The sequence below is a fragment of the Onychostruthus taczanowskii genome, unplaced genomic scaffold (assembly GCF_017590055.1).
Source record: "Onychostruthus taczanowskii isolate IOZ18803 unplaced genomic scaffold, ASM1759005v1 scaffold217, whole genome shotgun sequence".
Classification (NCBI taxonomy): Eukaryota; Metazoa; Chordata; class Aves; order Passeriformes; family Passeridae; genus Onychostruthus; species Onychostruthus taczanowskii.
The window spans coordinates 150,781-166,214 of record NW_024499429.1 but is presented as its reverse complement, the minus strand read 5'-3'; the positions used below and the strand labels follow the sequence as shown (position 1 = coordinate 166,214).

The 15,434-nt window shown below is 59.0% G+C and overlaps 2 protein-coding genes across 3 annotated transcripts in view; one reads left to right on the top strand and one right to left on the bottom strand.

Annotated features, from left to right (window-relative positions):
- The window catches only part of CNNM4 (cyclin and CBS domain divalent metal cation transport mediator 4), an 11,117-nt gene extending 3,399 nt beyond the window's left edge, over positions 1 to 7,718 (bottom strand). The window contains exons 1-6 of the mRNA XM_041404618.1: positions 5,732 to 7,718; positions 2,266 to 2,409; positions 2,040 to 2,177; positions 1,361 to 1,530; positions 1,129 to 1,228; positions 390 to 568 (exon numbers count right to left, since the gene is read on the bottom strand). Of these exons, the coding sequence (XP_041260552.1) occupies positions 390 to 568; positions 1,129 to 1,228; positions 1,361 to 1,530; positions 2,040 to 2,177; positions 2,266 to 2,409; positions 5,732 to 7,145 (2,145 nt within the window). The 5' untranslated portion in view covers positions 7,146 to 7,718. The remainder of the gene's footprint in view (positions 1 to 389; positions 569 to 1,128; positions 1,229 to 1,360; positions 1,531 to 2,039; positions 2,178 to 2,265; positions 2,410 to 5,731) is intronic.
- A 134-nt stretch (positions 7,719 to 7,852) lies between these two features.
- Positions 7,853 to 14,780, top strand: LMAN2L (lectin, mannose binding 2 like). Of its 2 annotated transcripts, XM_041404622.1 has the most exons (9): positions 7,853 to 8,022; positions 8,109 to 8,227; positions 9,005 to 9,122; positions 9,975 to 10,057; positions 10,529 to 10,561; positions 11,995 to 12,156; positions 13,134 to 13,248; positions 13,368 to 13,487; positions 13,934 to 14,780. In XM_041404622.1, the coding sequence occupies exons 1-9, from the start codon at positions 7,893 to 7,895 to the stop codon at positions 14,074 to 14,076; spliced, it is 1,023 nt and encodes a 340-aa protein (XP_041260556.1). In that variant the 5' UTR covers positions 7,853 to 7,892; the 3' UTR covers positions 14,077 to 14,780. The 2 variants fall into 2 exon arrangements, with proteins under 2 accessions (XP_041260556.1, XP_041260557.1); XM_041404623.1 differs by lacking the exon at positions 10,529 to 10,561 and having other exon boundaries at positions 7,863 to 8,022.
- Positions 14,781 to 15,434: the final 654 nt, after the last annotated feature.

The following is a 15,434-nucleotide window of genomic DNA, read 5'->3' as shown; positions in this document are numbered from 1 at the left end:
ATGGTTTGGGAATCCCATCCCAAAGGGTTTTCCCATCCCTGATGGTTTGGGAATCCCATCCCAAAGGTTCCTTCCATCCCTGATGGGTCAGGAATCCCATCCCAAAGGTTCCTCCCATCCCTGACGGGTCAGGAATCCCATCCCAAAGGTTCCTCCCATCCCTGACGGGTCAGGAATCCCTTCCCAAAGGTTCCTCCCATCCCTGATGGGTCAGGAATCCCATCCCAAAGGATTCTCCCATCCCTGATGGTTTGGGAATTCCATCGCAAAGGTTCCTCCCATCCCTGATGGGTCAGGAATCCCATCCCAAAGGTTCCTCCCATCCCTGACAGGCCAGGAATCCCATCCCAAAGGGTTTTCCCAGCCCCATTCCGGCCGGGAACGCTCACCTTGACGAACTGGAGGTCGGTGAGGGCGCGGACGCTGAAGTCGGCCACGTACTGGGCGCCGCCGGCGTTGAGCTGGTTGTTGCTGCCGCTCACCGGCGACGAGCCCGAGTCCGAGCGCTCGTGGTAGCTCAGCGAGGCCGAGCGGTTCAGGCCGCTCATGTGGGACGGGGAACGGATCTCTGTGGGGTTAGGAAGGGTCGGGATCGTCCTCTGGTCTTTCCCAACATTCCCCATCCTGGTTTTTCTACCCATTGACCATTTCTGAAGAGCTCATCCCCTTAATTTGGGTTTTTTGCCCCGTTCTGAAGGCAGAGTTCTTTGGAGTTCTGGAATTGACTCATGGAGGTTTAGGTTTAGGTTTAGTTCCAGGGTGGGATTCCAGAAGTTAAACTCTTCCTAAAAAGGGAGGTTTAACAAGAATCCCAATAACCCCAAATCGGCCACTCGGGCACGGAGCTGCTCATCCAGAGCACCAGCAGGGTTTGGAGCCTCTGGAATCTCCTGTTCCCAGGGCAGCTCTGACCCAAGGGTCACTGGAAGTGTCCCCAGGGCCAGGCTGGAGCCACCACGGACAGTGGGAGATGTCCCTGCCCATGGAGCCCTAAGGTCCCTTCCAACTACTCCAGGATTCCATGGGGAGCTCTGCTGTCCCCAGGACATCAGTGGGGTTTGCAACCTCGGGAATCTCCTGGTGGCAGCTCTGACCCAGGGGCCCCTGGAAGGTTCTGGAGATGCTCACCAGATCCAGGAGGAGGACTCAGGGCCATCACCCCGTAGTAGGAAAAGGCTCCTGCCTCGAACTTCATGCACTCCTTGCCAGCCTCCACCTCCACCTTGCCCTGCAGAAGAACAACGTCGATCCACGTCCAGATCCCAAGGGATGAGATCCCAGGGGAACTGTCCAAACCCCAAAGGCCCCTCAGGAACTCCCCCCAGCCCAGGGGCTGAGGTGCCTCAGGAGCTGCCCTCACCTGCAGGATGAGGATGAAGTAGTCGGCCGGTTTGTTCTTGCTGTACAGGAAGTGCCGCGGGGATTTCTTGTTCTCCTCGTCGAACTTGAGCTCCTGGATGACGTCGGAGTATTTGAGGAGCCGCAGCAGGATCTTCTCCGAGATGAAGTTGGGGGTGAAGAGGGTCACCTCTGGAGAGGAGGGAGAAGGTCAGAGGTGGTTTTAATCCCTCCAGGTGGAAGTGGATGTCCATCCTGGGATGGTCTAGGAGACCCTTGGGACCAGGATTCCCATCCTGGGATGGTCAAGGAACCCAAAGGGCTGGAATTCCCACCCTGGGGTGGTCTAGGAGACCCTTGGGGTTGGAATGTCCATCCTGGAGGACTCCAAAGGGCCAGGATGTCCATCCCAGAGGTCCCAAAGAAGCCATCAAAACCCAAGGGACCAGGACACCCATCCCCAACCTTGTCCCCTCCCATTTTGGGTGGGATGGACACAACAAAAAGTGGGACAAGAGCCAAAATTTCTGCTTGAAGTGACCAGAGGGGACACAAGGACTTTGTGAGCTCCTCCAGCTCCAAGATCCTCCAGTTCCCAAGATGTCCCAGCCATGGGATGTCCCCAGGACGTCCCAAACCCTGGGATGTCCCAGCCATGGGATGTCCCCAGGACGTCCCAGCCCTGGCACATCCAAACTGACCGGTGGACAGGAAGCGGTGGGCGGCCAGCAGGAGCTGAGGTGACACCTTGACCTTCAGCTCGTTGTCGGGGTCCTTGAAGGCCGAGAAGTCCCGTCGGTTCTTCTGGTTGCACACCCTCTTCCTGCTGCGGTTGTCAACTGCGGGGAACAGCGGGGTCACCTCCAGGGGGACCACGAGGAACCCCCTAAAATGGGGTTTTGGGGAGGGGGGAGCCCCAAAACCTACTGTAGGTGTCGGACTCGTCCAGGATCTCCGACTTGATGATCTCCTCGATGACGTCCTCGAGCGTCACCAGCCCCAGCACCTCGTAGAAGGGGTCGCCCTCGCCCTCGTTGTTCACCTTCTGCACGATGGCCAGGTGGGACTTCCCTGTGGACACGGGGGGTCTTGGAATGGGACAGCCCCCCACGATGCCCAGGGATGTTCCCAAGATGTCCCAGCCATGGGATGTCCCCACCCTTCCATGTCCCCAGGATGTCCCAGCCCATCCCGTCCCTCCCTGGAGCAATAAACTCATTAAAACCTAAACGAGCCCTTGGGCTGGGCTCCCTCCCAGGGTAATGACACTAATTAAGCCTCCCAAAGTAATGACACTAATTAACCCCATTAAAGCTGGAGAAGAGGAAGGGTGCCGTGAGGCTGAAGGCACCTTGGGCTGTGGCATGGGCCTGGCATTCCAGGGATGTCACTGTCACCACCAGGAATTCCCTTTCCCCCTCCTGAGTGTCCCCACCGTGTCCCACTCCATCTCCCCCCCAAACCTTCCCTCCCTGACCTTCTCCACTCTTTAATTCCAGCCTCCACCAGCTCCTGCTCACTCAGGAAAAGCTGATTTTAGGGAAATTTGAGCTGATTAGGAAAATCTGGGATTTTAGGGGATCCCAGATCTCCTTTTCCCTCCTCCCACAGCTCTGGGGAAAGTTGGTGCCTGGAGGGCTGAAGAAACAATTTCATTTCTCACGGGGCCACCTTGGGTGGGGTGGGGACAGGTGGGGACAGGCGAGGTGGGACAGGTGAGTCAGGATGAGCGGCACAGGGAGTGGCTGTGGCAGAGCAAACATGGCCAAAGGGCACCAGGGAGGCCAGGCTGGGGTCACCAAGGGGGTGACACACCCCAGGAACCCAAAATGGGGTGGGGGAACAACAGCCAGAGGGACAGGGAGGTCCCATCGGGGTGTTCATGGAATTCTGGAGTGGCTGGGAGGGACCTTAGGGCTCCTCCAGTCCCTCTGAACCTGGTGGCTCCAGCCTGGCCTTGGGGACACTTCCAGGGATCCCTGGGTTGGAGATGCCACCAGGAATGGGACATTCTGGAGGTTCCAAACCCCATCAGTGTCCCCAGAGCCATCCTGGGGGACAGCAGAGCTCCCCATGGAATCCTGGAATGGTTGGGAAGACCCTACACCTCCCACTGTCCCAGGTGGCTCCAATCTGGCCTTGAGGACACCTCCAGCCACAGCTTCTCTGGGAATTCCAGCCCCTCACCCAATTATTTCTTCCCAAAATCCCACCTAAATCTCCACAGGGAGCCAAGGAATGGTTTGGGTTGGAGGGAACCCCAAAGCTGGTCCTACCATGGGTCCCACACTTTCCACTGTCCCAGGTGGCTCCAACCCGGTCTTGGACGCTTCCAGGGGTCCCAGCTGCTCTGGGAATTCCATCCCAGCCAGGAACTCCTTCCCAAAAAATCCCACTAAAATCCCTATTTTTCCATTTGGAAGCCATTCCCTGTGTCCTGTCTCTCCATCCCTTGTCCCCAGTCCTTCTCCAGCTCTCCTGGAGGGTTCTGAGCTCTCCTTGGATCCTTCCCTTCTCCAGAGGAACATTCCCAGCTCTCCCTGGATCCTTCTCCAGGTGAACATTCCCAGCTCCAGAGGGAAATTCCCCACTCAAATCCTCGAGTGTCACCCCGAGGGCAGCACCTGTGACATCCCCACAGCCCTGGGGCACAGCTCAAACCCCACAATTAGCACAACCACTTAATTATTCCCTCTCCTGCCTCTGATCCGGCTCCCGACCGGGTCAAGGAGGTCCTGAACCCACCAGGAATTTACGGGGCTCACCTCCAAAACCCCAACCCCGCAAATTCCCGGCTCCTGAGCCGGCGGTGGAAAAATAACAGGGCTGGGATTTGTGCCCGGAAGGAAGGAAAGAAGGAAGGAAGGAGGGAGGGAGGGAGGGAGCCCCAGTCCTTCTCCAGCTCTCCTGGAGGGTTCTGAGCTCTCCTTGGATCCTTCCCTTCTCCAGAGGAACATTCCCAGCTCTCCCTGGATCCTTCTCCAGGTGAACATTCCCAGCTCCAGAGGGAAATTCCCCACTCAAATCCTCGAGTTGGGAAGGAACTGTCACCCCGAGGGCAGCACCTGTGACATCCCCACAGCCCTGGGGCACAGCTCAAACCCCACAATTAGCACAACCACTTAATTATTCCCTCTCCTGCCTCTGATCCGGCTCCCGACCGGGTCAAGGAGGTCCTGAACCCACCAGGAATTTACGGGGCTCACCTCCAAAACCCCAACCCCGCAAATTCCCGGCTCCTGAGCCGGCGGTGGAAAAATAACAGGGCTGGGATTTGTGCCCGGAAGGAAGGAAAGAAGGAAGGAAGGAGGGAGGGAGGGAGGGAGGGAGGGAGGGAGCTTAAATCCCTTAATCGGGATCGGGGCAGGGAAAGCCTCTGCCAGCTGCCAGGACAAGCCCAACCCCAGCAGCAGCTCAGCACTCACGGCTTTTGGGAACTGGGCTGGACTGGGACAGCCTCTCCCAGATGTTCCCCCACGCCTGGAGGGGTTTAGGAATCCCTAATTGTCCCTGGATGGGGTTTAGGAATCCCTAAATGTCCCTGGATGGGGTTTAGGAATCCCTAAATGTCCCTGGATGGGGTTTAGGAATCCCTAAATGTCCCTGGATGGGGTTTAGGAATGCCTAAATCACCCCTGGATGGGGTTTAGGAATGCCTAAATGTCCCTGGATGGGGTTTAGGAATGCCTAAATCACCCCTGGATGGGGTTTAGGAATGCCTAAATGTCCCTGGATGGGGTTTAGGAATCCCTAAATCACCCCTGGATGGGGTTTAGGAATCCCTAAATGTCCCTGGAATGTGGCACAAAGCTCAGGCTGAGCCTCCTGCAGGAGCTGAGCTTGAGGTCACAGCTGGGAGCTTTCCTTCATCCCAAAGGAATTGTGGGGTCAGGCTGGAAAACCTTGGGAAAAGATCCCCAAAAGGGCAAATCCCACCTGGGAGCTTTCCTTCATCCCCTTCCTCCTCCTGCTGCTGATTTTTGGGAAGCAGAGTGAGGATGAGGATGGAGCTGGCTCTGGCAGCCCTGGCTGTTGCCAGGAACCAAAACCCAAATCCAAGGAGCCCAGAGATTTTCCAGCGCTTCTCCAAAAACTTCTGGGGCTGAGCATTAAAAACAAGGAAAACATTCCTGGCATGGGAAAGCTCCAAACGCAGGAGAACAAAACCCCCAAATGTTGGGACCTTCCTTCCCAAAATCCCACCTGAACCAGCACACGGAATCAGGGAACGGTTGGGGTTGGAAGGGACCTTAAATTTGGCGACCTCCTGCCTGTCCCCGAGCTGTCACTTGTCCCCTTGGTTTTGTGGCCACTCTGGCACGGCCAGCTCCAGCCCTGCAGACCAAAACCCTCTGGAATTTTCCTTCCAGCACCTCCACCAGCCCCTCCTCACCCTTCTTGAACTCCTCCAGCATGGCGTCCAGCTTGGTGTCGTGGAACACCACGTGCACGGGGTGGTTGTAGAACTTGGTGATGGTCTTGAGGGGCGTGCAGTCGTCGGGGTCCACGAAGGCCAGGTCCTTGACGTAGAGGATGTCCATGATGTTGGACCTCTCGTCCTCGTAGACCGGGATGCGCGTGTAGCCGCTCTCCATGATCTCCGACATGGTGTTGAAGTCCAGGATGGCGTCGCTGTTGATCATGAAGCAGTTCTGCAGCGGGGTCATCACGTCCTCCACCGTCTTGGTGCGCAGCTCCAGCGCTCCCTGGATCATGTTGAGCTCCTCCCTCACCAGGTCGTTGTAGGGCTCCGTCACCTTCAGCATCTCCACCAGCTTCTCCCGGTTGTAGACGGTGCCGATCTCCTGGCCCAGGACGCAGTCCAGCAGCTTGCTGATGGGGTAGGACAGCGGGAAGGTGACCAGCATGAAGAACTTGGTGACCACGATGGTGTTGGCGCCCACGGCCAGCCCGTGCCGCGAGCACAGCGCCTGCGGCACGATCTCGCCGAAGATGACGATGCCGATGGTGGAGGCCACCACGGCGCCGACGCCGGAGCCGATGAGGTCGTCCAGCAGGATGGTCAGCGTGGTGTTGACCAGCACGTTGCCCAGCAGCAGCGAGCAGAGCAGGTAGTTCCCCTTCCTGCGGATGGGCTCGATCCTGCGGGCGTAACGCTTCTCCTTATCGGTGCCGCAGTTCTGCACGATCCTCAGCTCCATGGGATCCAACGCCATCAGCCCCAAATTGAGCCCGCTGAACATCCCCGACAGCACCAACAAGCCCGCGATCAGAATCACCTGCAACCACAGCGGCAGCAGCGACTTCTTCTCCTCCAGCACCACCACGTGCCCGTCGGGCCCTTGGTGCGGCAGCCAGGGCTGGCCGGGCCGGCGCTGCGAGCACAGCACGTAGGTCTTGGCCCTCTCGTCCTTGCGCAGCGGCTGCACCCGCACCCGGAGCAGGGCCGAGGTGTCGCGGGGCTCGGCGGGCCCGGGCCGCACCACCAGGTCCTGCGAGCGCTCCTGGCACGTGGCGTTGCCGCTCGAGGCGTTGCCGCCCGGCCGCAGCTCGGCGAAGGCCACGCGCTCGGCGGCGCCGGGGCCCAGCCCCAGCCCGTAGAGCCGCAGCAAGGCCTCGCTGCCTTCCGTCAGGCGGATGGGCCCGCGCTCGGCCGCCCCCGCCGGTGCCGCCGCCGCCGCCGCCGGTTTGGTGCTCTCCTCCAGGCGCAGCCCCAGCACTACGGTGTCGGCCGCGGGAACGGCGCCGCCGGGCAGCGCCAGCAGCAGCAGCAGCAGCGGCGGCAGGAACGGGCCCGGCGAGAGCGGGCTCCCCCCACAGCCGCCGCCGCCGCCGCCCGCCGCCATGTTGGGCACTGGCGGGAGCGTCACGCACGGGCGGACGCGCCCGCGCGGTGACGTCACGCGCGGAGGGCACGCCCCCTCGGCGAACGGCCGCCGCGCGGCCACGCCCCCCCCCGCCGAGGGTGACGTCACTACGGGCACGCCCTGGAGGGTTCGATGAGGTCACGCCCAGATGTGACGTCACACACGGAGGGACAATCTGGCCACGCCTCAGAAGTAAAAGGCCACGCCCTCGGCGGTTACGTCACGCAGACACGCGTTCCCCTCTCCACGTGGTGTAGCAAACTCTTACAGGGATACACCCCCCCGTGTGACGTCATCCACACGACCACGCCCCCGGTCACTCCCCGCACCCCCTCGGTGACAGCTTTGATGTGACGTCACACCCCGCAGCAGGAGAAGCGGTCCTGGGGGGCAACCGGGCGGTGACGTCACCGGAAGGACCACGCCCACGCTGAGGGAGTCACGCTGCTGGGGGCGCAGGGACACGCCCCGTGTGACGTCACTGGACCCGGGGTGGCACCGGCACCTCTGGGGGTGGCACCGGGACCCGAGAGAAGGGAGGTCACCCAGCTCTGTGGCGGCTGCCATCATCAGGCGCAGGAACTACATTACCCATCACCCCTCGTACCTCCAATTGACAGACAGCTCATTTAACCAATCATCATTGGTGCTTCGCCTCGTGGGCGGGAACAGCGGAGGGAGCCAGCCAATGGGCGCGCGGGGCGGGCCGCGGCGCGGCGGGGGAAGATGGCGGCGGCGGGCCGGTGGCGGGCCGGGCTGGCCCTGCTGGCCGTGCTGCTGCGGCTCGGCGGGACGGCGGCCGAGCAGACCGAGGAGCACCTCAAACGCGAGCACTCGCTGTCCAAACCGTACCAGGGTGAGCGGGGAGGGCGGGCGGTGCTGGCGGACGGTGCCCGGTGCCCCGTGCCGCTGTCCGGTACCGACGGTGCGTGTGGGCCGCAGGTGTGAGCTCGGCCAGCTCGGGACTCTGGGACCTGCTGGGCAACGCCATGGTCATGACGCAGTTCATCCGCCTCACCCCCGACGTGCAGAGCAAGCAGGGAGCCGTGTGGAACCGGGTGGTGAGCGGGGGGCACCGGGACAGGAGGGGATCGGGATCGGGACAGGGCACCGGAATGGAAAGGGACAGGACTGGGATTGGGACAGGCGGGCGTCGGGTCTGAGGGGACACCGGGATGGGATGGGATGGGATCCATGGGATGGGATCCCTGGGATGGGGTGCAGTGGGATGGACGAGAGAATTGGGATTTGGGTTGGGATTGTGTCAGGAAAGAGTTGGGATCAAGATCGGGATCAAGACTGGGACCGGGGCAGGGTTAGGAGAGGGAGAGGGTCAGGATTGGGATTGGAGCAGGGTTAGGAGAGGGAGAGGGTCAGGATTGGGATTGGGGCAGGGTTAGGAGAGGGAGAGGGTCAGGATTGGGATTGGGGCAGGGTTAGGGTTAGGAACGGGATTCCCAAAGTGGGAACAGGATTCCCCAAGGGGGAATTGGATTTCCAGAGTGGGAATTGGATTTTTCCTTGGAACTCCAGCTCCCAAAAAGCCACCGTGACTCCCGCAGAACACAGAATTAATTGGCAGCTAATTAATAATTGCAATTAGCAGCTGCTCCTGAGGTTTTCCTGCTTCTTTCCCTGATTTTGTTGGAGTCACTCCCTCAGTGTTCAACCCTTGGCTGACAACGAATTTCATGGGATTAACGATGGTTTTTTTGGGATTAACGATGTTTTTTGGGATTAATTATCCAGGATTCAGTGAAGGGAGCCTGGGGGGTGGTGGACGTGGAATTAGGGAATGAGGCATTCCCGAATTTCCCACTTTTCCTGCTCTCTGCCAGCCCTGTTACCTGCGGGACTGGGAGATGCAGGTGCACTTCAAGATCCACGGGCAAGGCAAGAAGAACCTCAACGGGGATGGTTTCGCCATCTGGTACACCAAGGACAGGATGCAGCCGGGTAAACGCCGTCCCTGCCTCGGGACAAGGGCTTGGGGACACCTGGGACACCTGGGACAGGGCTTGGGGACACCTGGGACACCTGGGACAGGGCTTGGGGACACCTGGGACACCTGGGACAGGGCTTGGGGACACCTGGGACACCTGGGATGGGGTTTGGGGACACCTGGGACAGGGTTTGGGGACATGTGGGACACCTTGGATGGGGTTTGGGGACACCTGGAACACCTAGGATGGGGTTTGGGGACACCTGGGACACCTTGGGTACGGCTCAGGGAACATCTTGGACACCTTGAATAGGGTTTGGAGCTACCTGGACTTTGGGGGACACCTTGGACAGGGCTGTGGGGACACCTTGGGCACTTTGGACAGGGCTTGGAGCTTGGGGGACACCTTGGGTTTAGGGGACACCTGGGGCACCTTGATAGGGCTTGGGGACACCTTGGACAAGGCTTGGAGCAACCTGGACTTGGGAGACATCTTGGACACCTTGGACAGGGTTTGGGGGACACCATGGACAGGGCTTGGGAACACCTGGGACACCTTGGATAGGGCTTGGGGACACCTTGGACAAGGCTTGGAGCAACCTGGACTTGGGAGACATCTTGGACACCTTGGGCAGGGTTTGGGGGACACCTGGGACACCTTGGATAGGGTTTGGGGACACCTGGGATATCTTGGATAGGGTTTGGGGAAACCTGGGACACCTTGGACAGGGCTTGGAGCATCCTGGACTCAGGGAAATCATCCACATGGATGGGACTGGATGGTCCTTGAGGGCTTTCCCAAACAAGTGACAAACTTCATCCCTGAGCTTCCCAACCTTATCCCAACTTTTCTTTTCCCCTTCCAGGACCTGTTTTTGGGAGCAAGGACAACTTCTTGGGGCTGGGAGTGTTCGTGGACACGTATCCCAACGAGGAGAAGCAGCAGGAGGTGAGAACCACCAGTGTCACACACAGCTCTTCATCCTCAGAGCTCCTTCCTCCTCCTCCTTCTCTTCCTCTTCCCATTCCTATTCCACATTTTTTTTCGTCAGGGAAATTGGGAGAGAATTTTTGAGCTGAGCTCCAAAAAATCAAAAATATCTCCAAAAAGGTCAAAAAGAACTCCAGAAGGACAAAAAGAGCTCCAAAAAGGTCATAAAGAGCTTCAAAAAAGGAGCTCCAAAAGGTCAAAAATAGCTCCAAAAAGACATAGAGGCTCCAAATAGGTCAAAAAGAGATCTAAAAGGTCAAAAAGAGCTCCAAAGACCAAAAAGAGCTCCAAAAAGGAGAAAAAGCAAAAATTCCAGGATTTTGGGCCCTGCTGGACTCTGTTCCGGGGGAAATTTTCCGGGATTTTGGGTCCTGCTGGACTCTGTGACTGTGTTGCTCTCTCTTGCTTTGTGCTAATCCTGGAGGGCAGGCTCAGAAGAGGAGGTACAGCCCTGGAAACCAGGTACTGCCTCCTGCTGTCCCACCTGGAATTCCCCATTCCCAGATCCAGGAATTCCCCGTTCCCAGATCCAGGAATCCCTGGGGGAGCCACGAGAGGCTGCATGGAACGGGGGCTCGGTGCCGGATCGGTGGGAGATGATCCTGGGTGGATGGAGTTTGGGGTCATCCCAGTGGGTTTTGAGGAGATTTTTGGGGTTTGGGATCCCCAGGGATGGAGTCTGGGGTCGTCCTGGTGGTTTCTGAGCAGATCATTTGGGATGAAGGACTTTGGGATCATTCCAGTGTCGGTTGAAAGACTTTGGGGTCATTCCAGTGTTGTGTTGAGCAGATCTCTGTGGGGTGAAGGACTTCGGGATCATTCCCGCGTTGGTTGGAGAACTTTGGGATCTTTCCCATGTTGCTTGAAGGATGTTGGGATCATTCCTCTGTTGGTTAGAGGACTTTGGGATCGTTCCCAGGTTGTTTTGAGCAGATCTCTGTGGGGTGAAGGGTTTGGGATCATTCCCAGGTTGTTCTGAGCGGATCTCTGTGGGGTGAAGGACTTTGGGATCATGGCTGGAGAACTTTGGGATCACTCTGGTGTTCCATTGGGCAGGTTTCTGTGGGATGAAGGACTTTGGGGTCATTCCTGTGTTGTTTTGAGCAGATCTCTGTGGGGTGCAGGACTTTGGGGTCATTCCCAAGTTGTTTTGAGCAGATCTCTGTGGGGTGCAGGACTTTGGGGTCATTCCCAGGTTGTTTTGAGCAGATCTCTGTGGGGTGAAGGACTTTGGGGTCATTCCCAATTTGTTTTGAGCGGATCTCTGTGGGGTGAAGGACTTTGGGGTCATTCCCAATTTGTTTTGAGCAGATCTCTGTGGGGTGAAGGGCTTTGGGATCATTCCCAGGTTGTTTTGAGCAGATCTCTGTGGGGTGAAGGACTTTGGGATTGTTCCCAGGTTGTTTTGAGCAGATCTCTGTGGGGTGAAGGACTTTGGGATTGTTCCCAGATTGTTTTGAGCAGATCTCTGTGGGGTGAAGGACTTTGGGATCATTCCCAGGTTGTTTTGAGCAGATCTCTGTGGGGTGAAGGACTTTGGGGTCATTCCCAGGTTGTTTTGAGCAGATCTCTGTGGGGTGAAGGACTTTGGGGTCATTCCTGTGTTGTTTTGAGCAGATCTCTGTGGGGTGAAGGACTTTGGGGTCATTCCCAATTTGTTTTGAGCGGATCTCTGTGGGGTGAAGGACCTTGGGGTCATTCCTGTGTTGGTTAGAGGACTTTGGGATCGTTCCCTCGTTGCTTGAAGGCCTTTGGGCTCGCAGTTGGAGAACTTTGGGATCACTCTGCTCTTCCACCGAGCAACTCCAGCCCTGCCCCACCTCCCCTTCCCGGCGTCTCCCCGCCATCCCAAACCTCCTCCAGGATCCCAACCCCAGCTTTTCCCCCCCGGGCAGCGCGTGTTCCCCTACATCTCGGCCATGGTGAACAACGGCTCGCTGACCTACGACCACGACCGCGACGGGCGCCCCACCGAGCTGGGCGGCTGCACCGCCATGGTGCGCAACCTCAACCACGACACCTTCCTGGTCATCCGCTACGTCAAGAGGAGGCTCACGGTAGGTTTGGGGTCTCCAGGTGGGATTCCCAAGTGGATTTGGGGGCTCCAGGTGGGATTCCCAAGTGGATTTGGGGCTCCAGGTGGGATTCTTGAGTGGTTTTGAGGTTCCCAAGAGCTGCACCGCCATGGTGCGCAACCTCAACCACGACACCTTCCTGGGCATCCGCTACGTCAAGAGGAGGCTCACGGTCAGTCTGGGGGCTCCAGGTGGGATTTGGGGGCTCCAGGTGGGATCTGGGTGGGTTTGGAGGTCCCAGGTGGGATTCCCAAGTGGGTTTGGGGTTCGTGAGTGCTGCACCGCCACGGTGCGCAACCTCAACCACGACACCTTCCTGGGCATCTGCTACGTCAAGAGGAGGCTCACGGTCAGTCTGGGGCCTCCAGGTGGGATTTGGGGGCTCCAGGTGGGATTCCCAAGAGGATTTGGGGGCTCCAGGTGGGATTCTTGAGTGGTTTTGAGGTTCCCAAGAGCTGCACCGCCATGGTGTGCAACCTCAACCGCGACACCTTCCTGGTCATACGCTACGTCAAGAGGCTCACGGTCAGTCTGGGGGCTCCAGGTGGGATTTGGGGGCTCCAGGTTGGATTCCCAAGTAGATTTGGGGGTTCCAGGTATAATTCCTGAATGGACTTGGGGGTTCCAGGCGTCAAGAGGCTCACGGTAGGTTTGGGGGCTCCAGGTGGGATTCCCGAGTGGATTTGGGATTCCTGAGTGGATTTGAGGGCTCCAGGTTGGATTCCCAAGTGGATTTGGGGGTTTCCAGTTGGGATTCCAGAGTGGATTTGGGATTTTTTTTCCACGCCTTCCTCTCCAACGCAGCGTCCTCTTGAGCGCCAGCACCTACCAACACGAAAACCTTCAAACCCTCCAGTTGTAACCGCAGATCCTCCGAGTCTAAACCTCAATTTTAAACCCAGTTTTAGCTTTTAAGCCAGTTTTAAGCGCTGGGCCAGGCTCAGGCTGTTCCTCGGCAGGTGCTGATCGACATCGACGGCAAGCACGAGTGGCGGGATTGCATCGACGTGCCCGGCGTGCGGCTGCCCCGGGGCTACTACTTTGGGACGTCCTCCGTCACCGGGGACCTGTCAGGTACAACCTGGAGGGTCCGGGGGGGTTCCCAAGGGGATTTGGGGGGTTCACGTGGGGATTAGCATGGAATAAAACCTTGGGATGAGCCCGGAATAAAAAGTTTTTGGGCTCTTTTGCAGACAACCACGACATCATCTCGCTGAAGCTGTACCAGCTGACGGTGGAGCGGACACCGGAGGAGGAGAAACGGGATCGGGAAGTTTTCCTGCCCGTGGTGGACAACCTGAGGCTGCCGGGAAGTGAGTGGCAAAATCCCATCTGAGAATCCCAAAATCCCAAAACCCCCAAACCCCAAAATCCCTGTTCCCGCAATGGAGGCGCCGCTGGAGCCCATGAGCGGCCTGGCCCTGTTCCTCATCCCCAAATGCCAAACTCCTGTCCCAAAATCCCACACTCCCACACCCCAAACTCTCATCCCAAAATCCCCAAATCCCTGTTCCCACAGTGGAGGCGCCGCTGGAGCCCATGAGCGGCCTGGCCCTGTTCCTCATCCCCAAATGCCAAATTCCTGTCCCAAAATCCCACACTCCCACACCCCAAACTCTCATCCCAAAATCCCCAAATCCCTGTTCCGGCAGTGGAGGCGCCGCTGGAGCCCATGAGCGGCCTGGCCCTGTTCCTCATCCCCAAATGCCAAATTCCCAAAATCCCCAAATCCCAAACCCCAAAATCCCTGTTCCCGCAGTGGAGGCGCCGCTGGAGCCCATGAGCGGCCTGGCCCTGTTCCTCATCGTCTTCTTCTCGCTGGTGGCCCTCGTCTTCGCCATCGTCATCGGCATCATCCTCTACAACAAGTGGCAGGAGCAGAGCCGCAAGCACTTCTACTGACCCCAGAGCCCCGGGGCTAGCGGGGGCCACGTCCCCATTGCCAGCCGTGCCAGGGACCCCCAAAGGACGGTGCCAGCCCGGCTGAGGGGTGCTGGAACGTTCCCTGGCAGAGACTTCCCAGCGCTTCTCCTGCTGCTGTGGCCACCAGAACCCTCCTGGACGAGCCCCCTCCTGGGCGAGTGGTGGCCGCATCCCTGGCCGCACGCCAGGGTGGCAGGGAACCCCAAATCCCTGGCATGGGGACGGTGCCAGCCCAGCTGAGGGGCGCAGAGACTTCCCAGTGCTTCTCTCGCTGCTGTGGCCACCAGGTGAGCCCCACCCTGGCTAGTGCTGGCCACACCACATTGCCACCAGTGCCAGGGCACCAAGGACCCCCCCAAATCCCTGGCATGGGGACGGTGCCAGCCCAGCTGAGGGGTGCAGAGACTTCCCAGTTGCCACCATCCAGCTGTGGCCACCAGAACCCCCCCCGGACGAGCCCCTCCGGATGCTGCTGCTGCTTTTCCCGGCTGGATGAACTGGAAGAGCCCCCTCCTCATTTCTGGGGGTCCCCCTCCCCGTTTCCCAGCATGTGGCCAGCCCTGCATGTCCTACCTCAGGGACTGCCCCGGTGGCCTCGGGGGGGTTTTGGTGGCCCCCGGGCTAGGAGAGCACCGGGGGGATTGTCCATGCTGGGAGTTGTTTCCAAGGAGAGTTTTCCTGGAGTTCTGTCTCTTTTTGTCATGCCTGGGCCCACGGGGAGGGGTCTTTGGGGGTCCCAGGCCCATGGGGAGGGGTCTTTGGGGGTCCCAGGCCCGTGGGGAGGGGTCTTTGGGGGTCCCAGGCCCATTTCTGGTGGTCCCAGGCCCATGGGGAGGGGTCTCTGTCCCATTTTGAGGGGTTTTATGTTTATGGGGAGGGGTCTTTGGGGGTCCCAGCCCCATTTCGGGGGTGGGGGGCTCGCGGGGACAGCACAGACCAGGCACAGCGTTCAGTGTGATTTTTGGCAGTTTTATTTTGCACCGGGGGGGTGCTCCTGCGGGTGCCCGCACTCCTTGCACCCGGCCCCGGCACCGTCGCTCTGCCGGTATCCCACTTCCCTCCCTCCCACTCCCTCCCTCCCACTCACTCATTCACTCTCACTCATTCACTCCCTCTCACTCACTCTCTCTGTCCCTCCCCCTCCCCTCCCTCCCACTCCCTCTCTCTCACTCATTCACACTCACTCACTCTCTCACTCACTCTCTCCCTCCCCCTCCCTCTCTCCCTCCCCCTCCCTCACTCAATCACTCACTCTCTCACTCTCACACTCACTCTCTCTGTCCCTCCCCCTCCCTCCCTCCCCCCCCCCACTCCCTCCCTCATTCCCTCTCACTCCC

Coding starts and splice junctions, on each gene's coding strand:
- LMAN2L (XM_041404622.1), top strand. CDS start 7,893: ATGGCGGCGGCGGGCCGGTGGCGGGCCGGGCTGGCCCTGCTGGCCGTG. Junction 12,157..13,133: donor ACGTCAAGAGGAGGCTCACG/GTAGGTTTGGGG, acceptor GTTCCTCGGCAG/GTGCTGATCGACATCGACGG. Junction 13,488..13,933: donor CAACCTGAGGCTGCCGGGAA/GTGAGTGGCAAA, acceptor CTGTTCCCGCAG/TGGAGGCGCCGCTGGAGCCC.